At 39.7% G+C, this 24,942-nt stretch overlaps 1 protein-coding gene across 1 annotated transcript in view; it reads left to right on the forward strand.

Moving 5' to 3' along the window:
• The first annotated feature begins 19,726 nt into the window (after positions 1–19,726).
• Positions 19,727–24,942, forward strand: part of LOC122725876 (beta-1,4 N-acetylgalactosaminyltransferase 2-like) — a 59,423-nt gene continuing 54,207 nt past the window's right edge. Inside the window, 2 exon segments of the mRNA XM_043963223.1 lie at positions 19,727–19,797; positions 20,123–20,128. Of these exon segments, the coding sequence (XP_043819158.1) occupies positions 19,727–19,797; positions 20,123–20,128 (77 nt within the window).

A 24,942-nucleotide genomic window follows, 5' to 3' on the forward strand; every position in this document is an offset into this window, starting at 1 on the left:
TATTGTTGCTGGACTTTGTTAGTAATATATGGAAATGCTAATGATTTCTGTGGGTTCATTTATCTTGCAACTTTGCTAAAGTTGATAATAATTTCAAGTAGTTTTTTAGTTGATTCTTTAGGATTTTCTAATTATAACATATCATCTGCAAAGAGAGAGTTTTGTTTCCTCATTACCTATTCTAATTCTTTTAATTTCTCTTTTTTCTCTTATTGCTATAGCTAACATTTCTAGTACAATAGTAAATAATAGAGGTGATAATGGGCATCCTTGCTCCACCCCTGATTGTATTGGGAAGGCTTCTAGCTTATCCTCATGATACATTAAGCTCTCTGATGGTTTTACATAAATATTCCTTATCATTTTAAGGTAAGCTCCATTTATTCCTATGCTTTGTGGTGTTTTAATAGGAATGGGTACTGTATTTTGTTAAAGGTTTTTTTCTGTATCTATTGAGATAATCATATGATTTCTGTTGACTTTGTTATTGATATGGTCAATTATGCTAATAGTTTTTCTAATATTGAACCAGCCCTGCATTTCTGGTATAAATCCCACTTGGTCATAGTATATGATCCTTGTAATATATTGCTATAATCTAAGAGACACTTTGGACGTAGACTAAAGAGACTTGGCAACTTATTGAATATGAATAGTCTATAGAGAAGGAATATTCAGGGATGAATCCCAGGTTGTGAACCTGAGTGCCTAGAAGGATAGTGATGTCCTCAAGAGAAATAGAGATGTCTGGAAAAAGAGCAGGTAAAAGGGAAAATAAAATTATTTCCATTTTGAATCTTTCAAACTTGAGATACCAGTGGGACATCTCAGCTGGAGATGTTCAACTGACAGTTAATAATAGGAATCTCAGCCAGAGATTTGGGGCTGAATTTGGAAACCATCTTAAAAATTGGATCTGTGTATTCTGGAGAGCAATTTGGAACTATGCCCAAAAGGCTATAAAACTGTACATACCCTTTGACCCAGTCATACCACTACTAGATCTGTATCCCAAAGAGATTATAGAAAAGGGAAAAGGACCCACATGTAGAAAAATATTTATAGCAGCTCTCTTTGTGGTGACAAAGCATTGGAAATCAAGGGAATACCCATCAATTGAGGAATGACTGAACAAGTTGTGGTAAATGAATGTAATTTAATTCTATTGTGCTGTAAGAAATGATAATCAGGCAGATTTCTGAAAAACCTGGAAAGACTTAAGTAGACTGATGCTGAGTAAAGTGAGCAGAACCAGGAGAACATTGTACACAGTAACAGCAACATTGTGTGATGATCAACTGTGATAGATACCTCTTCTCAGCAATACAATGATCCAAGACAATTCCAAAGAACTCATGATAGAAAATGTTCTCCACAACCAGAAAAAAAGAACTGTGGATTCTCAATGCAGATTGAACCATACTGTTTCTACTTTTTTTTTTAGTTTTTTTCCCTTTTGTTCTGATTTTTCTTTCACAACATGACTAATGCAGAAATATGTGTAATGTGATGGTACATATATAACCTATTTCTGATTGCTTTCTGTTTTGGGGAAGGTGGGGGGGAGAAAATTTTGGAACTAAAAATCTTATGAAAACAAATGTTTAAAAATATCTTTACATGTAACTGGAAAATAATATATACTTTTATAATTTAAAAAAAATGGATCTGTGGGGGCTGGTGAGATCACTAAGAGAGTAAGAACATAAAATCTAGAGAAGAGGGCCCAGGACAGAGTTTTGGGAGATATCAGTACTTAGTGGGCAAGAGAGAGATGATGATGATAATCCAGTAAAGGAGATGGAGAAAGAGCAAACAGAAAGTAGGAGGAAGTCCGAGAGAGTAGTGTCACAAAAGTTCAATGAGGAGAGATGATCAAGAGAGAGGGAAGTGATTGTCAATGTCAAAAGCTGCAGAGTCATCAAGGAGAGCAAACTGAGAAAAGGCTTTTGAATTTAAGTGTTATAAGATCATCAGCAACTTTGAACAAAGCAATTGACAATAGAATAGTGGGGTCAGAAATCAGATTTCAGGGAAGTGAGAAGTGGGAGGTGAGTAAATGGAATGGGAGTTATAGAAAGTTCCTTCTAGGAGTGTGATTATGAAAGGGAAATGAGTTCAAAGATAATAGGTTGATGAAGTGGCAAAGTCAAGTAAAGGGTTTTTTATGGATTGGGGAAAACTAGGGCATGATTATAAGTAGCAGGAATAGCACTAGTAGATTAGGAGAGATTGAAAAAGAGAGAAAAAGATGAAATGATGAAAGAGGCAAATAATCTACCAGAGAAGATACAAGGGAATGGGATCAAGAGTACAAGTAGAGAGCAATTGACCTTGGCAATGAGATCTTCCTCTTCCTTAGACACTGAAACAAAGGATAAAGGACAAAGGTACTCATAATAGAGTACCTCAATATTCTTATCAAAATAGGAGACAGGGTCCTTTGCTGAGAAGTAAAAGGGAATGCATAGAAGGCTAGAGAAGAGAAGGTTTGGAATAGTCACTGAAAAGAGGTTGGTAGACATTCTGAGAAGAATAAAAGGATTATTATTCAGAAAAGTGGACATAGTCAAGATCCGAGAATATAAATTTGTAGTAGATATATGAGCTTGATTTTCTTTGCTTTTGGTTTGACTTTCTCCAGCAGTATTCACTACTACTCAAGTCACATCTGAGAAGGCATATATATTATAAAGGTAATCCAGGGCTAGGCAAGGCATGAGTGTCAATAAGATAAGGCATCAAGGCATCAAGGATTCAAGATAAGATGCTGTATAGTGCAACTGGTTAAACATGGGGTCAAGACTGTGAAGGCATATGTATGGCTAGATTAGGAGTAATGGACTAGGAGAACAGAAAGGAATGGAACTCCTGGGAGTCATAAGGACAATAAAGAATTGACTTAAGAAGAGTGGAGAAAAAAGAAAAATGGGAGAGATGGGAGGTTTTGATCAGAGAGAACTTCAGAGTAATGGGTCGCGGAGAGATAGTACTATTGGAGCTATTGGATCATGGGTGATAGTCAGATTAAGGGTATTTCCAATCCTATGGATGACTGAAATGGAGTTTAAATTGGAGGTCATGGGAGTTTAAAAGCCTAGTGAACTTGGAAGCTGATGAATATCAGGGGTAATTGATATGTATATTGAAATCCCTGTATATGAGGGCAAATGGTAGGGTAGAGACTAAGCATGTGAAGCAAATACTAAATTCTGAGAAAAGAAGAATGACCTGGAGGAGGAATAGATGACTGACAAGGATCTGGACTGAGTGATATAAAGAGATGAAGTGAACCTCAGAGTTAGAGGAAACTGAGTGATGTTGGAAAAAATATAGCATAGAAGCAGAAATGATAAATGAAGAGTATACCTGATCCTTTTCCTGGCCCAGAAAGTTGAAATGCATAAAAAGGGAACATCCAATCCTGAAAAGGGTGTGCAGGAATTCAGTATCATCTGGACATAGTCAGACTTTCATTAACACCAGAAGACATAAAGAGTATAAAATGAAGGGGTGGAGTCAAGATGGCAGAAAAAAAGTCAAGGACTCACTTGATTACTCCCAAGTTCCCTTCCAAACAACTTTAAAATAATATCTCAAAATAAAAAGAATCTACAGAAGGATAGGGGTGAAACGATTTTCCAGCCCAAGCCAACTTAGAATGTTGGCAGGAAAGGTCTGTCCCACACAAGTGAGAGTGGAGTGCAGTCCAACATAGGCCATGCCCTGGCAAGCCAGAAGTAGGATTTGGGGGCAACTAAATCAACAGCAGTTGCTTCTGGAGCTCTCAACACACAGACAGTAAGGAGATTGAAGAACTGTTCAGAAGAAGATTACAGGCATCCCTTTGATAGCACTGGTTAGCAGGACTCTTTTACATTCCCCATACACAGATCTGGGCCAAAGTCCTAGGTTGCAGTCTCAGGGTAAGGAGGAGCACTAGCACACCAGACCCTGCAGCCACAGGGAAACAGGGACTCTGGTCATGTTCCAGGGTAGAAAAAAGTGCTTGTAGTCCTTCATAGATCAGAGCACAATTCAGGAGAGCAGTAAACACACCTATCCTTAGATCATATCACCTTGGAAGAATTGAAAACTTACAGGCCCCCAGAACTGCACAGAAACCTTGAAGCTTGAATCAGTGCTCCCCACCCACCCCGGGAGCAGAGCCCAACTATAACATAAGATTAAAAGTCAAGAAATAGGGTGGGAGGGGGCAGCTAGGTGGCGCCGTGGATAGAGCACCGGCCCTGGAGTCAGGAGTACCTGAGTTCAAATCCGGCCTCAGACACTTAACAATTACTAGCTGTGTGATCCTGGGCAAGTCACTTAACCCCAATTGCCTTACTAAAAAAAAAGAAAGAAAGAAAGAAAGAAATAGGGTGGGAAAATGACCAAACAACAACAATAAAAGAGAACCTGAACATATAAATTTATTATGGTGACAGGGAAGGTCAAAACAAATGCAGAAGACAACAAAATCAAAACTGCTACATTCAAAGCCTCCAAGAAAAATGTGAAGTGATTTCAGGCCCAAAAAGAATTCATAAAGAATCTCAAAAAGGAATTAAAAAAATCAAATTAGAGAGCTAGAGAAAAATTTGGGAAAGAAATTTGAGTGCTGTGAGAAAATCATGAAAAAAGAGTCAACAGCTTGGTAAAAGAAACTCACAAAAAAATGACTGAAGGAAAAAAAATTACTGAAGAAAAAAATACCTTAAAAACAGAATAGGGGGTAGCTAGGAGGCACAGTGGATAGGACACCGGCCCTGGAGTCCGGAGTACCTGAGTTCAAATCTGGCTTCAGATACTTAACACACACTTACTAGCTGTGTGACCCTGGGCAAATCATTTAACCCCAGTTGCCTCACTAAAAAAAACAAAAATAAGAAACAAAACCAGAATAAGCCAAATAGTAAAAGAAGCACAAAAATCCATTGAAGAGAAGAACACCTTAAAAAGCAGAATTGGCCAAGTTGGGGGAGAAAAGATGTACAAAATTCACTGAAGAAAATAATCACTTAAAAATTAGAATTAGGCAAGCAAGAGCTAATGACTCCATGAGACAGCAATAAATAATAAAACAAAATCAGAAGAATAAAAAATAGAAGAAAATGTGGAATAAAAGATCAGAGGATTGGGGACAGCTGGTGGCACAGTAGATAAAGCACTGTCCTTGGATCCAGGAGGACCTGCATTCAAATCCAGCTTCAGACACTTGACACTAGCTGTGTGACCCTGGGCAAGTCACTTAACCCTCATTGCCCTACCAAAAAAAAAATAGATCAGAGGATTTTGAATATGACATTCTAGAGAGCAAAGAAACTAGGATTACAACCAAGAATCACCTTTCTAGCAAAAACTGAGTGTAATCCTATGGGGGTTGGTGGGGGACAGGGGTGGGGGAGTGGGGGGTGGGGAGATAGATATTTAAAGAAATAGAGGAGTTTCCAGCATTCCTAATGAAAGGACCAGAGCAGAATAGAAAATTTTACTTTCAAATACAAGACTCAAGGGGCAGCGAGGTAGTGCAGTGGATAAAGCACCTGCCCTGGAGTCAGGAGGACCTGAGTTCAAATCTGGCCTCAGACACTTGACACTTACTAGCTGTGTGACACTGGGCAACTCACTTAAGCCCAATTGCCTCACCAAACCAAAAACAAAACAAAAACAAATATAAGACTCAAGAAAATGATTTTTTAAAGTAAACAGGAAAGAAAAATAATAAGAGATTCAATGAGGTTAAATTGTTTACATTCCTACATGGGAAGATGATACTTGTAAGCCCTAAGAACTTTCACATTATTAGGGCAGTTAGACAGAGGGCATGGGTATGAGTTGAATATGATGGTATGATACCTTAAAAAAATAAAATTCAGGGATAAGAAAGAGGAATGCTTTGGGAGAAGGATGAAGGGAGAGGCAGAATGAGGTAAGTTATCTCACACAATAGAGGCATGAAAAACCTTTTACAGGGGTGGTGGGTAGGGAGTGGTGGTGCCTCACTCATCAGAAATAGATCAGAGGGGGCGGCTAGGTGGCACAGTGGATAAAGCACCAGCCCTGGATTCAGGAGTACCTGAGTTCAAATCTGGCCTCAGACACTTGATACTTACTAGCTGTGTGACCTTGGGCAAGTCATTTAACCCCCATTGCCCCACAAAAAAAAAGAAATAAATGGATCAGAGGGAATAATATATGCACTAAGTTGGGTTTAGAAATCTATCTTAGCCTACAGGAAAGTAGGAGGGCAAAGGGGTAAGAGAAAAGGAGGGAGCTGATAGAAAGGAGGGCAAATTGGAGAAAGTGGCAGTCAAAAGGAAAACACTTTTGAAGAGGGACAGGGTGAAAAGTGAAAGAGAGTATGATAAACAGGGGGAAATAGGATGGAGGAGAATACACAGTAATCATAACTGTGAAAAAAATTTATAACAAGTTTCTCTGATAAAGACCTTATTTTTGAAATATATAGAGACCTGAGTCAAATTTATAAGAATACAAGTCATTCCCCCATTGATAAATGATCAAAGGATATAAACAGGCAGTTTTCAGAAAAAGCAATCAAAGCTATCTATAGTCATATTAAGAAATGCTCTAAATCACTATTGATTAGAAAAATGAAAATTAAAACAACTCTGAGGTACCACCTTACATGTATCATATTGGCTAATATAACAGAAAAGAAAAATGTGGGGAAATTGAGACACTAATGCACTGTTAGTAGAGTTGTATGAACTGATTCAACCATTCTGGAGAGCAATTTGGAACTATGCCCAAAAGGCTACAAAACTATGCATACCTAAAATGACCCAGCCAGAGTACTACCAGGTCTGTATCCCAAAGAGATTTTTTTAAAAAGAAAAGGGGACTATGTGTACAAAAATATTTATAGCAGCTCTTTAAGTGGTGGCAAAGAATTGGAAATCCAAGGTATGCTCATGAACTGGGAAATGCCTGAACTAATTGTGGTACATGATTGTGATGGAATACTATTATTCTATAAGAAATGATGAGCAGGGAAATAAAGCCATAGGAAAATGCCCAGAGCAGCAAAACTCACAGAAGAATGTGCTGAAATCATCTTCTAACCAAGAATGGCTTGGAAGGTCAGAAGGAGGGAGCTGCTGTGCTGATACAGGAGTCAAGACAGAAGCAAATCCCTTTTGAAGAGTGATAGGATGAAAGAAGATGAATAATAGAATAAATATCATGGGGAAGGGAATAGGATGGAAGGGAAACAGTTAACAATAGTAATCATGAAAAAGAGAAAAGGGGGGAAAATTGTACAAAAAAATATTTATAGCAACTCTTGGTGGAATGTCCATCAAATGAGGAATAATGGAAAAAGCTGTGCTATATGATTGTAGTGGAATGGTCTTGTGCTATAGGAAATGACAAACAGGATGATCCCTGAAAAACCTGGAAAGACTAATGAACATCAATGTATAGTGAAGTGAGCAGAGCTGGGAGGACTTTGTGCATAGTGACAGCAGTATTGTTCAATGAGCAGTTGTGAATTACTTAACTACTCTCAGCAATGCAATGATCCAAGACAATCCCAAGGAACTAATGAGGAAGCACACTGTGCACTCCTATAGAAAGAACTGATAAAAAGAACACTTGTGGATTGTACATATATAACCTGGTTGCAATCTTGTGGAGGGGGGAGGAAAGGGAGGGAGAGAGAGAGAAAAATTTGGAACTCTAAATCTTATGAAAATAAATGTTGAAAAGTACCCTTACATGTAACTGGAAAAAATAAAATAAATGTTTGTTAAAAGATTAAAAAAAAAGAATTTCTATACCCTGTCTTGTGTCTTATTGTTATATGACCTGACCCTTTATGGTCCCATTATGGGTACTGATCGCTGTGGGTACAATAGCATCCTGACTTGTAAGTTATCCATTGACTGGGGTTTGACTCCCTTTGAGAGCTAATATCTGAATTAAAGTTTGTGTCTTAGGTTTTTCTATTAATCCTTTTTTTCATCTCCTACAACAGGGAGTAGGGCTAGGCTGTTCTCTATATAGGGAGTACATGAGCCCTTTATGAGCTGGTGGGGCACTTATGCCCCTCCACAGGCAGAACCTTGGATAAGCTCTCTCCTGAGTTCAGGATGCCCACTAGCATCTCATTAGGAGGACAAAAACTGAGGATGCTTCAAGTTTCATTCATTCGACGTGTCACCCAGGACCCAGAACCCAGGACCCAGGACCCAGGACCCATTTCTTTCCACCCAGCTCCCTTCCAAATCTGGTGTCACACAGACTAGGTTTGATTCTAGGGGCCTGAATCCAAGAGGATTTCTTACTTTCTCTTTGTTTCTTGTCCCCTTACAAGTTTTACCCTGGGGAGAATTCTAAAAGAAAGCTTGGGCCTAGGTTTCCACCAAAGTGGATAGTGGGCTCTGAAGCTCTCTTACAGGCACTCAGTGTACAATATGGATATTGGATATGGGTTCCTTTTATTTCCCCCACCATAGAAAGTGCATGAGGTAAGTAGGTGTCTGGGGCTGCATTTGAACTCATGAAGATGAGTCTTCTGACTCTAGGTCCAGCACTATCCACTGTGTGACATGGCTACCCTTTCTTAAGCTAGGAGAGAATAACACAGTGGATAGAATGCTGGGCCCAAAGTCAGGAAGACTCATCTTCCTGAGTTCACATGTGGCCTCAGACATTTGTCATGCACTGGGGGAGGGGGAAGGGCAGAGGTGAAATCCTATATGAAAGAAACAGGAAAAGGCTTATGGAGTGGGGGAAGAGATGGGAGAAGAGCAGGTCAGTAAATGCTGGAGTAGTTTGCCATTTCCTTCTCCAGCTCATTTTGCAGGTGAGAAACTGAGGCAAAACCTTGGGCAAGTCACTTAACTCCCATTGCCCACACAAAACAGAACAAAACAAAGAAATGATGAGCAGGGATGCTTTCAGAAAAACTGGAAAGACTTATATGAACTGGTACAAAGTGAAGTGAGCAGAGCCAGGAGAACATTATACACAGTAACAGCAATAGTATGTGGTGATCAGGGGCAGCTAGGTGGCACAGTGGATAAAGCACTGGCCCTGGATTCAGGAGTACCTGAGTTCAAAACCGGCCTCATACACTTGACACTTAGCTGTGTGACCCTGGGCAAGTCACTTAACCCCCATTGCCCCACAAAAAAAAAAACAAACCAAAACAAAAAATAGTGAATGGTGATCAACTGTGAATGATTTAGCTATTCTCAGCAATAGTTATCTAAGACAATTCCAAAGGACTTATGATTAAAAATGCTATCCACCTCTAGTAAAAGAAATGGATACTGAATGCAGACGGAAGAATACTTTTTTAAACTTTATTTTTCTTGTTTGGTTGGTTTTTGTCTGTGTTTGCTTTTACATGTCTAATATGGAAATGTTTTGCATGACTGCACACGTAGAACATATATCAAATTACTTGACTTCTCAATAAGGGGAAAGGGAAGAAAGGGTGAGAGAATTTGGAACTTAAAATTTTTTTAATTAATGTTTAATATTGCTTTTACATGTAATTTGGCAAAGATACAATTAAAAAATTTAAGGGCATAAAGTGAAGAGAGGTAGGATGAAGGGGAGTTTAATAGTAGAATGTCAGTCCTGAGGTCAAATGGAAGAGGGGCAGAGAACAGAAATGAGAGTAGGGGGAGGAATAGTGGAGAGAAATAATTTTTGCCTTAATAGATATTGACTCTAAAAAACCAAGAATATGGAGAACAGGAACTGCGAGTCTGCTCAATCTACTTTGGACAAAAAACCAGTCAATTAGTGTCCCCACCCTTCAGAAACCTGGGATGATTATCATCAACTTTTCAATCTTGTCACCCCAAACAGGAATTCGGGTGTGTGGCTTCCACGTAGAAGGGTATTCTATTTCAACATATGGGTCAGTAAACAACTGGTGTTCTGTTCTTTCAAGGTGAACTGAACACTCAGCATTCTCATTCCAGGATCAGGGTGAGGCAAAGAATCATGCCCAGAAGACACCCTCTACCTTCTTTAGCAGGTGCTCGATCTCAATACTTACTGGGCCCTGAAGAGTTTGAAGATTCATCATTTTAAAAGTGCAGGGGAGAATTCCTGGGACTTTGGATCCATAAAAGTTTCAGGGATAAATAACATTTAGATCACTTTCCCCTTGAAGTTTGATAGATTTTTTTTTAAGTGAAGGAAGGCAGTTAGTTTGAAAGTAATCCTAGAGTGGGGGAAGTTAGGTGGCACAGTGCATAAAGCACTGGCCCCGGATTCAGGAGTACCTGAGTTCAAATCCCAACTCAGACACTTGACACTTGCTAGCTGTGTGACCCTGAGCAAGTCACTTAACCCTCATTGTCCCACCAAAAAGAAAAAAAAAGAAAGTATTCCTAGAGTAAAGAAAAAAAATAGATATGTGTTTTGCATTTTATACCAGCCTCTTGTTAACCCTTCCTTGACCATAAAGAGAAAAGATTGTTTAAATCAGGGAGCAGCTTAAAAATGAGTAAAATTTAATTAAGGAATTGAAAAGAGAATTTAAACCAAAAAGGCCTGTGAAGAAGGATCCCCATCCCAGCTCAGAGATCCCCTTTATGACCCCTGTCCTAGATCAGAGACCTCCTGTGTCCTTCATCACAGTTCAGAGATTCCCTTCTGACTGCCACATCAGCTCAGAGATCCCCTATGAAGCCATCAGTACAGAGACCCTCCCCCGCTGACCCCACCTGGTCGATCCTGAGCCAGGCTTTTGATACCCTGTGAATACATGATTGGCTGTCAGACAGAACTTGTGTCTAGAATCCAAAAGAGCTAAAAGAGTTTTCCCCCTGTTATGGTATATGTTAGCTCAGTCTGTGCCCTTGAGGGGACCTTGTTATAACTATGTCCCTACTTTTCCTTTCATAGTGAATTTCTATAATCAGGGCAGATGAACAGTGTGCATTTTGCAAGTACAATACTAAATTGATTAATTAATAGGTTGATACTGGAATATCTCTAAATTACTATAATAAGATGGAAGTATGAAAAAACCTTACAATTTCAGTCTGTATTTGTGGCATATAGGGATGATATTTTCCTAAAGGGGAAATTAGACAAAGTAATAAGACAAGGATGTAATGTAAAACTTTTCTAATGGAACAGTAAATTTTGAGAAAAGAACAGGATTAAATTGTTTTCTAGGATATATACATATGTATATGATTGACTTCCAAATGTATCTAGTATGGAAATTTGGTCTTTGAGTATGTTTTAGTAACAGCTTCTCAAAATTGGATTAAGGGGGGCAGCTAGGTAGCACAGTGGATAAAGCACCAGTCCTAGATTCATTAAGACCCAAGTTCAAATCTGGCCTCAGACACTTGACACTTGCTAGCTGTGTGACCCTGGGCAAGTCACTTAACCCTCATTTCCCTACCCCCCCCCAAAAAAGTAGCCCTTTTTCTCTTTTCTGAGCACATATCAGAGTCCAGGGGCCCAAGAAAGGACTTTGGTCTCTAAGGACAGAGATATGCTTTTGGAGGGTGGGGAATCAGCCTCCAAGATTGAACCCTGTCCATGTAAACCCTGAACTTGGAATGTTAGATCATGAGTTACATTTGAAAATATAAATTCACAGCGGGGACCTCACCTAACTGGAGATGGAAGAAACAACAGTGGGGGTAAAAATAAATTCTTAAATGAGGGAACCAAGATTCTTTTTTTTTTTTTTTGTAAGGCAATTGGGGTTAAGTGACTTGCCCAGGGTCACACAGCTAGTAAGTGTCAAGGGTCCGAGGCCGGATTTGAACTCATGTCCTCCTGGATCCAGAGCCGGTACTCTATCCATTGCACCACCTAGCTGCCCCCAGGGAATCAAGATTCTCAAAGGAATAAGGTCTTCCAATTCTGTCCCTCTAAAAGAGAATCTCGGGGTGGCTAGGTGGCGCAGTGGAAAGAGCGCCAGCCCTGGAGTCATGAGTACCTGAGTTCAAATCCAGCCTCAGACACTTAACACTTACTAGCTGTGTGACCCTGGGCAAGTCACTTAACCCCAATTGCCTCACCTAAATAAATAAATAAATAAAAATAAAAGAGAATTTCTTCTACAATATCCCTGGCAATCCTTTTCTTTGAAGAAAATAACTCACTTATCTCTCTCTCTCTCTTTTTTTTTTTTTTTTGCTGGGCAATGGGGGTTAAGTGACTTGCCCAGGGTCACACAGCTAGTAAGTGTCAAGTGTCTGAGGCCGGATTTGAACTCAGGTCCTCCTGAATCCAGGGCCGGTGCTTTATCCACTGCGCCACCTAGCCGCCCCCTCAGTTATCTCTCAAAAAAGTCGATCCCTGTTTTGAATTGCTCTAATTATTAGGAAGTTTTTCTTTGCATCTTATGCATTTTCTGTCTTGCCCTTGCCACTGAATTTTTTCCATTTGGGGGATCGCATTTGCCCTTCCTTTCCTACTTTATTTCACCCCAACCTATATTTGCCTCACAGTTTTTCAATATTGATCCTTAGAGGTTCATAGATCTGGAGCTGGAAGAGTCCTCACAAGTGATCTAGTCAAACTCCCTCATTTTACATATGAGGAAACAGAAGTCCAAGGAAGTTAAGAGACTTGCTCAAGTCACGCAAGAAGCATCTTCTTCACTTTCCTGAGGCATTTGAGGCTGAAAGACAGTGCAGAGAAGGTACAGTTTGAATAATGACCCATAGTTATTAGCAACTCACTTCATCCTTCTCAGCCTCAGTTTCCTCATCTGTCAAATGAGGGGGTCGGGCTAGAGGGGGTAAAATGAGATATTGTGAAGCACTTTGCAAAAGTTAAAGTGCTATGTAAATGCTTGCTGTTATTATGATTGCTAATAATGATGACAATAAATCTTTAGTTCTGAACTCTCTCCTGAGCCCAAAGTTGGCATCTCCAACTGCCTAAATGCCTGACCTACTTGAGTGCCCCATTGTCACCTTAAATTCCTAAAACTGAGCTCATTAGTTCTTTTAAATGTATCCCTTCTTCTGACTTCACTGTTTTTGTCTATATTCTCAACAATTCAATTCGATATGCATTTATCAGGGATAGTCTAGCATATTAACTAGAAAACTGGCATCCAAGATGAGAAGACTAAGGTTTAAGTCCCACCTGTGGAGCAAACTGACTGTGACCCTGAACACAGCATCTATGTAATCCACTTGTCCTCTCAATGCATTTTCAAATTTTATACAAGCTCTTTGTTGCCACTTTTTTCATGATTACTCTTGATATTCTTGACCTTTTTTTCTTCCATATGAACTTTGTTAATATTTCTTCTAGGACAGGGCAGCTAGGTGGCGCAGTGGATAGAGCCCTGGATTCAGAAGGACCTGAGTTCAAATCCAGCCTCAGACACTTGACACTTACTAGCTGTGTGATCCTGGGCAAGTCAAGTGCCCCACCAAATATGTGTGTGTTTGTGTGTGTACGTATATCTATATAGATATGTGTGTATGTGTATATATATATATATGTGTGTGTGTGCATATATATACACATATACATATATGCATATATATACACATATACACATATGCATATATACACATACATATATATATATATCTTCTAGGTCTATAAATTAATTGTTTGGCAGTTTCACTACCCTGCCAATAAATTAAATACATAAATTAATTTCAGAAGAATTGTTATTTTTATTATTATATTGGTTTAACCTATTATTTCCCTAATTATTTCGGTCTTTATTTCTGCAAAGAGTTTTTTGTTTGTTTGTTTTTTGTGTTTGTTTTTTTTTTACAGCTGGATTCATATACTTCCTGGATGTAACATAGCAGATATGCTCTGAAATATTTTATACCTTCTATAGTTACTTTGAATGGAATTTCTCTTTCTAGCTCTTCTTGATAGGTTTTGTTAGTAATGTAGATGAGTGCTAATGATTTATGTGTTTTACTTTATATCCTGAAACTACGCTAAACTTATTAACTCTTTAGGATTTTCTAAGTAAATCTTATCAGGAGGGATAGGTGGCGCAGTGGATAAAACACCAGGCCTGGATTCAGGAGGACCTGAGTTCAAATCTGGCCTCAGACACTTGACACTTACTAGCTGTGTGACCCTGGGCAAGTCACTTAACCCTCATTGCCCCACAAGAAAAAATAAAAATAAAAAAATAAAATAAGTAAAAACTAAGTAAATCTTATCATCTTCAAAAAGCAATAATTCTGCTTCATCTCTGCCAATGCTTATTCCTTTGATTTCTCCTTTTCTTATTACTGTAACTAACATTTCTAGCACTGTTAAATGGTAGTGATGATAACAGATATCCTTGATTTACCACTGATTTTGTTGCAAAGGATTCTAACACTTTCCCACTACATATAATGTTTGCTCTTGGTTTTAGGAAAATGTTATTTATTGGATTAAAGTTCTATTTATCGGGGCAACTAGGTGGCGCAGTGGATAGAGCACCGGCCCTGGAGTCAGGAGTACCTGAGTTCAAATCCGGCCTCAGACAATACTTACTAGCTGTGTGACCCTGGGCAAGTCACTTAACCCCAATTGCCTCACTAAAAAAAAAAAAAAAGTTCTATTTATCTATATGATTTCTAATTTAAAAAAAATACAAGTGTTGAATTTTGTCAGAAGCCTTTTTGACATTTATAGATAGAATCGTGTAGTTTTAATAATTATGTTATTAGCATGATTTGTTCTATCTGTAGTCTTTCTCGTGATGAACCTTGCCAAGAATTCCAGGTATAACTCCAACCTGTTAATAGTGTATAATTTTTCTAATAAATTATTACAATTTTTTGCTAATATTTTATTTTAAAATTTTGCATTTTAAAACAAAAATCTAGGGATATTGGACTATAATTTTATTTCTCTACTTTGTCTCTCCCTGGTTTAAGTATGAAAATCATATTTATGTTATAGAAGAGGTTTGAAGGTTGCCTTCCTTTCCTCTTATTGCAAATAGTTTATAAAATATTGGAAGTAACTGTCCTTTGAATGCATCCATCTGATTCTAGAGTTTTGTTCTTTGTGAATTCATTTATGGTTTGTTCAATTATTTTTTTCTGCTATTGGGTTATGCAAATAGTCTATTTCTTCATTTATTAACCTGAGAATTTTATATTTTTGTAAATATTCATTCATTTCCTCTAAATTATCAGTTTTGTTAGCATATAATTAGTCAAAATAGTTTCTGATAATTTCCTTTATTTCCTCTTCAGTTGCTGTGAATTCTCCTTTTTAAATTTTTGACATGAAGTTTGATTTCTCCCTTTTACAAATCAGACTTAGTTTTTAAAAAATCTGTTCACAGATTCATTAGTTCAATGATTGCATTAATTTCAATATTGTTTATCATTTATTTAATTTTCAAATTAATAATTTCTGACTTATTTATGGGTTTTTGTTTGTTGTTATTCAAGTTTGTTGTTTTTCAAGTTTTTGTTGTTATTCAAGTTATTAAAATGCAAAAATTCATTGATTTTTTTTTCTTTTTCTCTTTTATCGATGAAAGTGTTTTGAGATATAAAATTTCCCCTAAGAACAGCTTTGGCTGCATCACGTAAGTTTTGTTATATTATCTTATTCTTGTCATTGTCTTTGATAAAATTTTGTTATTTCAGTAATTTTTTTTTTCGCCCAACTTTCCTCTAGAATTATATAGTCTATTTTCCAATTGCTTTTTCATTCTTTCCTCAGGGATCCTTTATTGCAGAGAAATTTTATGCTATTGCAATCAGTAAATGATGTGTTTAATATTTCTGCTTTCCTACATTTAAAAAAATTTTCCTAGTTTTAAATGAAGTCTTTATGTCTGAATTCTTTATTGATTTTTGTAAAGATGCCATATAAAGCTTAAAAGCATGTAAATTCCTTTCTATTCTCATTCTATAATTGTCCAAGATCTATTACCTCTAATTTTTCTAAAGTCCTATTATGGTCCTTAACTTTTTTGTTTATCTATTCTTTAGATTTGTACAGACTTTAAAAGGATACATTGAGATCCTCCACTATTGTGGTTTTACTATTTATACCTTTCTCCAAATTCAATTAACTTTTTCCTTTTAAGTATTTAGATACTAAGCAATTTGATAGGTGTATATTCAGTATTGATTTTGATTTGTTATCTATGGTGCCTTTAAGTGTAATGTTATTTCCCTGCTTTTATCTCTTTTTAATTATGCCTATATTTTAACATGTCTATATTTTCTATACCCTTATCTGAAATCATGATTGTTACCCCTGCTTTTTTGAATTCGTGATAAATTTTGCTCCAATCACTCATTTAATTTTATGTGAATCTTTATCTTGAATGTTCATAATCCTGTAGTTTTTTGTCTCTTCTTTCTTTCTCCATTATCTTTTTCAACACATTTCTAGGTTCTATAGATTCCTTTTCAATAATATCTAGCAAGCCATCCCCTCCTTTCTATCTTCATTGCCTCTATTCTAGAACGAGAAGGAACCCTGTTACCTCGAAGAAGTGTTTTGCCACCATTATTGTGTCCAAAGTAGCCTCTTTGTAGGTATTGCTATCTCCACTCTCCTCATTCTAATCTAACACACAAACACACACACACACACACACACACACACACACATTTCATGCATAGATCTTGTGGTATCATTCCTTTGCTCAAAAATCATCAGTGGCTCCCTAGTGCCTTCTGAGTAGTTCATACAATGTGGCCCCTGAAACTGAAGAAACAACAAGGGATTCTAAGTCATAATATGAAGAAGCATAGATTTTGACCTCCACTATTATCATAGCTATTCACATTCAATGGGGGTTGGAGGGTATCCAGTAATCCCAAATATATTTCCCTTCTTAGGAAAGTCCAAGTACCCTAAAATGCCAGGGCATTGTCTGTCTGGCTACCTCGTTTGTTTCTCATTAGAGGAGAGACCAAACCCCAGGGTTGTACTATGAATCAGGAATATTAGAGGGCCCTAGGAAAGGTAGGACTCACCATAAGGGTAGCAGAATTTGTATGAATTGTTATGTGTCTTCTAAATGTTCTATGGAGTTGAATAAAGGATGTCCAGTACCAAATATGTACATTATTAAATTGAGCACTGGATCTGTGGGTTCTTTTACTCACACCTGTAGAGACCTAGATGAGTTATTTTTAGAGATTACCCAAGGGAAAATCTGAGTGAGATTTAATGGACAGGACACCAGAAAATATGATAAATATTGCCTTCTATAGCCTCCATACTCTGAAAAAAGCAGGGCCACATCATGGAGATCACTTGTACTGTTCTGGGGCTGACTGGCTACAAAGAACATACTTTTCTGGAAAAGAATTGGAAATCGAGGGATGGAGAATGGCTGAACAAGTTGTGGTTTATGAATGTCATGGAATATTATTGTGCTGTAAGAAATGATGAGCAGACTGATTTCAGAAAAACCTGGAAAGACTTAAGTGGACTGATGCTGAGGGAAGTGAGCAGACTCGGGAGTACATTGTACACAGCAACAGCAACATTGTGTTGATGGTCAGCTGTGATAGGCTTAGCTCTTCTCAGCGGTGCAATGATCCAAGACAATTCCAAAAGATTCATGATGGAAAATGCTCTCCACATCCAGAAAAAAAAAAAAAAGAACTGTGGATTCTGAATGCAGATTCAACCATACTGTTTCTACTTTTTTTTCTTTTTTGAGGTTTTTCCCTTTTGTTCTGATTCTTCTTTCACAACATGACTAATGCAGAAATTTGTTTAATGTGATTGTATGTATATAACCTATATCAGATTTCTTTCTGTCTTGGGGAGGGGGGTGGGAAGGGAAGGAGGGAGAAAAATTTGGAACTAAAAATCTTATGAAAACTATCTTGAAATGTAACTGGAAAATAATAAAAATACTTTTGTGATATATATATATATATTTAAAAGAACATACTTTTCATTTTATGGAATTTTAACTTTGCAAAGCACTTTCCCCTCCAATTTACTATATTACCCCAACAGCCACCTGAGCTAGGTAGGCAGGTTTAGCTCATGAGAAAACTGGTCAAAAAACTTGCAAAAGATCACACGGCCCTTTGAAGAGGGGAGCAGAACTGGATATAGACACTGAGTCTCCTGACTCTCAGCCCTGTACTCTTCTCACTAAAGGAAAGTTGACTTTGGGGGAGGAAGGCCTGGCTGCCCGAGGCATCACCCCAATTTACTCCTTCCCGTTGACTAGTCTGAGGTAAAGTCGGGTCAGAAAGGGGCTGACAAAAAGCTGCGGCAGGAGCCACGAGCTACGGGAGCGGAGCAGTGGCGGCGTGCAGGCTACAGTCCTCCCAAGGCAGCCACGCCGCGCCCCAGCCTGGCTCATTCAAGGCAGAGAAAGGGTTCATCAGTAACGTAGTGTCGGTCCTAGCCCCTGGACGGAGCTGTCCCGTGTACTCATGCTGCACTGCGCCCCAAACGGGGAGTCTCAGGGAGGGCATCAGATATCGCCTCGAGGTCTCCCACAACCTCCTGCCGTCCTAGGAGAGAGGCCGGGGGAAGACCAGTGTTCTAGTAGAGTCCGTCCGCGGGCACTCGTCTCCTCTTCTGACCTTCCGAGTGTCCCACCAGGAGTCCGCGTCCAGGGATAGGGGAGCAGGAAGGCGCTCATTCCGGAATGGGGGAGGGAGGCAGAAGAAAAGTTCATGGGCGGGATGGAGGGAGTCCAATGGTGCAGGTGTTTCTAGGGGAGGGATTTAGGCGGGCGGAGGCTGAGCTGAGTTCCTGGGACCCAGCACGGTTGGATCTGGGAGGTGGGTCAGATTCATTTTGTCTGCTGGATTCCCGATGGACTGTTATGGGTGAGTGGGAATGCGGGAGGCATGGCATGAGAGGTGTGGAGGGGGAGAGGAGAAAGTTGTGGGAGGAAGCGTGGGCTACACGGGGAAGTGACTGTCTTTTCTAAGAATCTCGAGATTTACAGCCATAACGTACTCTAGAAAACTACTAGTCCAAACCTTCATTTTCTAGAGGAGGAAACAGGCCAAGACGGAGGTGGGTGGAGGGAGATTGGGGGGTGGGGTGGGGAACGCAACGGCTTGGCGAAGGTCAAACCGCCAATAGGTCGTAGGGATTGGTCCCCAGGTGCCCTGCCCTATTCCTCTACTTTTCTCATGATACCCCTCCACTACCTTGCTGAATGGAATGTGGGCGATAATGGGTAAAAAGTACACATTGACTCCAGTTGATTGTCTCCAGAGTAGACTGGTGCTGTGCTTTGCGAATCATCGGAACCCATAAAACCAGCCCTGGAGGGAGGAGAGTCCAGCACCCCTCCGGTTTTTACCGAAGCCCACATAGTCTCACTCTCTTCTCTCCCCACCTTTCCCAACTCCTCAAAGAACTATCTTTTTGGAACGTTCCCGACAGTTTGGAAGTTCGTCTTTTGTTTGTAATCGGTTCTGAGCATTCAAATCCACTGGCATGTTCTACTTGGAATGCTCCCTTGAGAAGGTGAAATATGGGAATTTTCACCTAGAATCTGCTCATCCCTCGCGGGGTCAGATCCTTTGCACCTGTGTCTGCCTAGTTCAGAAAGCTGAGAAGGAAATTGCTGCCTGGTGGGACGAAGCAAAGCCCCCCCCCCCGACCCCCACCACTATCCCGCTCCCTTTTTTGTGGTGTTTGGGATCCCTTTGGACTTAGGGAGTCTCCTCTGCTTCAAGTCTGGAGAAGAAAAGATCCCCATGGTCAATGTACGCATTCTTCACAACAGTCTTTCCCTCCTCTCTATCCAATTTCTTCATCCATGACCGAGAAGAGAGGAAGATAGTGGGGGTCTCAGCTCTGCTCTCTGGACAGAGTGGGACAAGGGTAAGAGTCCTTCAGGGATTCAGGAGACTTGAGCTTCATGCCCAGCCCTGGGAAGCAGTTCCACATGACAGTTTACTTCTCTGTAAAATGAGGTCTTTAGACTAAATAACCTTAAAGGATTTTTGGAGCTTTATGACTCGCAGAAACTGTTTCCTCATCTGTATAACCATGATAACTGTCTCTTCCCTGATTGCCTCCTTCAGGACTCGGATGAAGATTGAATGAGAACTTTTGCCAAGGTTGTAGACATTTTCTTTGAAATTGGTCAAGTTCTCTAGCTGTGTGACCCTGGGCAAGTCACTTAACTCCCATTGCCCCAAGAAAAGAAAAGAAATTGGTTAAGTTCTGTCACAGAACCTGAATTGGAAAAACATCCTGGGTATATAATAATATGATGATGATGAAGCTAGCATTTACCTAATGCTTTAAGGTTTTGCAATGTAATGTAATCTCAAATATAATCTCATTTGATCTCTTCCAAACCCATTACTTGAAGAATTTCTTCTCCCACCTCCCTAAGAAGGTGTCTTCCAGCCTCTGTTTGAAGACCTCCAAGGAACTCATTGTAATTTAGGCTTACTCTGATCGTTAGAAAATTATTCTTATATAGGTCTAAATCTGTCTCTCAGCAACAGTTCCCTATTCATCTTAGTATTGCCTTTGGGGCCAACAGAACAAACTTAATCCTTTGTCCACAGAATAGTTCTTAAAGTATTTGAAGACAGCTAGCTCTCTTGTTCTCCCCAAGCCTTTTCTTCTCTAGATTAAATATTCCCAGTTCATTCAATCTGTTTTAAACCCTTCACCATCCTGATTACCCTTCGCTGAATGCTCTTTAGCTTATCAATATCCTTCCTAAAATATGGCGCCCAGGTCTAAGCACAATGCTCCAGATATGGTCTGAGCAGAGAGCAGTGGGATGCTTACTTCTTGATCTTGATACGGTGTCCCTACAACCTAAAATCAAATGACTTTGTTTGATTTTCATGTGTAAAAAAATTAATTATTAATAACTATGTCTAATCTAGTCTGAAAAATTATGAGTATATGAAAAATTATAAGTTTAGAAAAATTATAATTGGGCCATAAATCCTGCTGTGGTCGCCGTTCGAATGTAGAATATTTTGATGACTAGGGCTAATTTGGGGGGACTAATTTGACTGGTGGACTGATCTGGGGACTTTTGACTGTTTGGCTATCACTGCTCCACTCCCAAAATGATAAGCAAAATATTAAGAAGCCTCTTAACTAAATAATCAAAGCAGAGTTTATTTATGAGATACTATTTAAAATTAAGAATACAGGGAAATAAAATGTACAATGTGACTGCTTTCCGGTTCTTCCTTTCACCTGCTGAGCCTGGAACCTTTTTAATACAATAAGGGCCTTAGCCACCTCTCAACTCAGGGTATGTTACACTTTCCCTGCTTAGCTACTTTCTTCTAACTCCTCTTAATCTTCACTTTCTCCAACCTGTATCCTGTGCTGACCTTCTCTGCTCTCCACTGCCTCCTGGTCAGTCTGCCCTCTGCCGTCTTTGCCGCCCCTCTAATCTTATCCGCCTCTCTTAATCTCATCTGCTGGCCTTTCCTCCTTGCTCCTAGTCCTGCGTTACTGTTCTTCTCGTCCCACCCCTTCTAATCTAACTCCCAGGTCTATAAATACCTTTTCTTCTCTCCACTCAAATCTAGAGGCTTTCTGTACATGTTAAAGCAATGTATTGACTCCTAATTGAACCTATAGCCCTTGAAAATCCTCGTATCTCTTTTAGCTGAACTGCACTCCCTGCCTCCTCCACTGTGTATTTGTGAAGCCAATTTATTGAACCAAATATTTACACTTGCCTCTGTCAAATATCATCAAGTAAGATTTTACCCATTTGAACCTTTTGCAGTCTTTCAGGATTGTGGCATGTTAGCTCTGTGTTCCAGCTGCACATTTGATAAGCATGCCCCTGTTTCTTCATCCAAGTTATTGATAAATGTATTAATATAACACAAGGCCAAGGACTAGATTCCTGGGGTACTCTACTAGTACCTCCACGGTCCCAGTTGACATCATGATTCCCCAATGGATCCACACATTCAGTCAATTCTGAATCCACCAAACTGTCCTATTTTTATTGGCCTCAAAGGATATAAAAAAGTTTGGCAATGAGGATCTCCTGAAAATGTCTATTCAGCTTTAAGACATAGGGCAGAGATGTCAAATACATAACCTATGTCCCACAACATTCCTGAGGGCTGCCCAACCAGATTAAAATGTAATTGGGAGGGGCAGCTAGATGGTGCAGTGGATAGAGCACTGGCCCTGGATTCAGGAGTACCTGAGTTCAAATCCGGCCTCAGACACTTAACACTTACTAGCTGTGTGACCCTGGGCAAGTCACTTAACCCCAACTGCCTCATCAAAAAAACAAAACAAAACAACAAAAAATGTAATTGGGAAATAGTTAACAAATATATATATAGAAATACAATAAAAATAGATAATATTACATTTTAAAACCAAGTCAATATGTAGTTCACAGCGATCCTTATGTATGACTTTTGTGGCCCCATTTCTATTTGAGGTTGACACCACTGATGTAAAGGATTAAAAACTTTAGAGATAATGGTAATGTCCCCAATTTCAGTTCTACCCAGGGCTTCTCACTCCCCAGGTTTTCCAGATAGATGGAAGGTGAGATTCTGCTATTTTTCCTGTGGCCAAAGGTTTTTATTCATGTGTCTGAAATAGACTGTGAATTCCCTGAGGACAGGGGTTGAGTCTTGTAATTTACATTGCTCAAACCCAGTGCAATTAGACACCTAGTCCAACTTCTGTGAAGAATAGAAGATGAGGAACTTCCGGGGTGGATCCAAGATGTCAGAGGAAAGGCAGTGAGCTCCCGAACTCATGACATGATCGCTCCAAAAAACATCCAAATAACGCCATAGGACAATACCTGGAGCAGCAAAACCCACAGAAGAATGTGCTGAAATCATCTTCTAACCAAGAACAGCTTAGAAGGTCAGAAGGAGGGAGCTGCTATGCTGATACAGGAGTCGAGCCCCCAACCCCACAGTCACCCTGTCACAGATCCAGTCCCAGGAAGGCCTCACCAGAAAAGCAGACCCCCCCAGAGCCTCTGAATTAGCTGAAGCGCCAGTGTTGTCTGGAACTAAGCTCACAGTCTGGTGAGTGGGCTGAGCCCTGGGCAGGGGGGAGACTACAGGGGTCTATGCTGGTGCTAAGGCAGAACTTCGATTTTACACCCCTGCTGAGAACCAGGAGGTAGGCTCAAGCAGCAGTGGCCCAGGTGGGGGAGGGGCACAGGCTCGTCAGAGCTAACAACCACAACACACAAAGCTGGTTGATTACCAAGTTGGTCTGGGGTCATCTAAGGACTAGGGAACAGGCCGGGCAGGGAAGAACCTGATTCTCCTTAAATCATACCACCTGGGACTCTTAAGCTTGGGATACTGCAGCCTGGAAACAGTGCCCCACTTTAAGGAGCTAAAAGTCTAGTAAAAGAAAGGCAAGATGAGCTGACAGAGAAAGGTGAGGACCATAGAAAGTTTTTTCAATAACAAGGAAGACCAAGGGGCACCCTCAGAGGAAGATGTCAACATCAGGGCCCCTATATCTAAAGCTTCCAAGAAAAATATGAATTGGTCTCAGGCCATAGAGGTACTCAAAAAGGATTTTTAAGATAAAGTTAGAGAGGTAGAGGAAAAAATGGAAAGAGAAATGAGGGTGATGCAGGAAAGACCTGAGGAAAAAAGTCAACAGCTTAAAAAGTCAAATTGGCCAAATGGAAAAGGAGGTACAAAAGCTCTCTGATGAAAATAATTGCCCAAGAATTAGGATTGAACAAATGGAAGCCAGTGACTTTATGAGAAACCAAGACACAATAAAGCAAATCCAAATGAATAAAAAAATAGAGGGCAATGTGAAATATCTTCTGGGAAAAACTGCTGACCTGGAAAATAGGTCCAGGAGAGATAATCTGAAAATTATTGGTCTACCTGAAAACCATGATCAAGGAAAGAGCTTAGACATGATCTTCCAAGACATTCTCAGGGAAAATTGCCCTGAAATTCTAGAAGAAGCTAAAATAGAAATTGAAAGAATCCACCAATCACCTCCAGAAAGAGATCCCAAAAGGAAAACTCCTAGGAGTATTATAGCCAAATTCCAGAGCTCTCAGGTCAAGGAGAAAATATTGCAAGCTGCCAAAAAGAAAGAATTCAAGTACTGTGGAGCCCCAGTCAGGATAGGACAAGATCTAGCAGCTTCTACATTAAAGGACCGGAGGGCATGGAATATGATATTCCAAAGGGCAAAGGAAATGGGATTACAACCAAGAATCACCTACCCAGCAAAACTCAGCATAATATTTCAGCGGAAAAAATGGGACTTTAATGAAAAAGAAGACTTTCAGATATTTGTGATGAAAAGACCTGAACTGAATGGCAAATTTGACTTTCAAATACAAAACCCTAGAGAACCATAAAAAATTGGAGCTGGGGGACATACCTGGGGTCGTACAGTCTTGTGTCTGAGGCTGGGTTTTGCCTGGGATCCCCCTGGGTCCAGGGGAGATGCTTTATCCACTGTGTCACTTAGCTAGGCGATGACATCTTTAGGGTTAAATTGAGGGGTGAAGGGAATGCACTGGGGGAGGGGGAAGGGCAGAAGTGAAATCCTACATGAAAGTAACAGGAAAAGGCTTATGGAGTGGGGGAAGAGATGGGAGAGGAGCAGGTCAGTAAATGAATTTTACACTCATTGGAAAAGACTCAAGGACCTTAAACTCATCAGAGCTGCCTCAAGCAAGGACTAACAGACACACTCAACTGGGTGTAGTAATCTGTTTAATCTGGGCAGTAAATGAGCCTAACACTCATCAGAATTGGCTCAAGGAGGGAATAATGGACACACGCAATAGTGTGGAGTAATCTCTCTAATCCTGCAGGAAAATAGGAGGGGAAGGGGATAAAGAGAGAGGGGCAAAAGAAGGAAGGGCAGAGTGGGAGAGGGGACAGACAGAAGCAAATCCCTTTTGAAGAGTGATAGGATGAAAGAAGATGGATAATAGAATAAATATCATGGGGAAGGGAATAGGATGGAAGGGAAACAGTTAACAATAGTAATCATGAAAAAGAG

This window comes from Dromiciops gliroides, chromosome 4 (assembly GCF_019393635.1).
Source record: "Dromiciops gliroides isolate mDroGli1 chromosome 4, mDroGli1.pri, whole genome shotgun sequence".
In the NCBI taxonomy this organism is placed as follows: domain Eukaryota; kingdom Metazoa; phylum Chordata; class Mammalia; order Microbiotheria; family Microbiotheriidae; genus Dromiciops; species Dromiciops gliroides.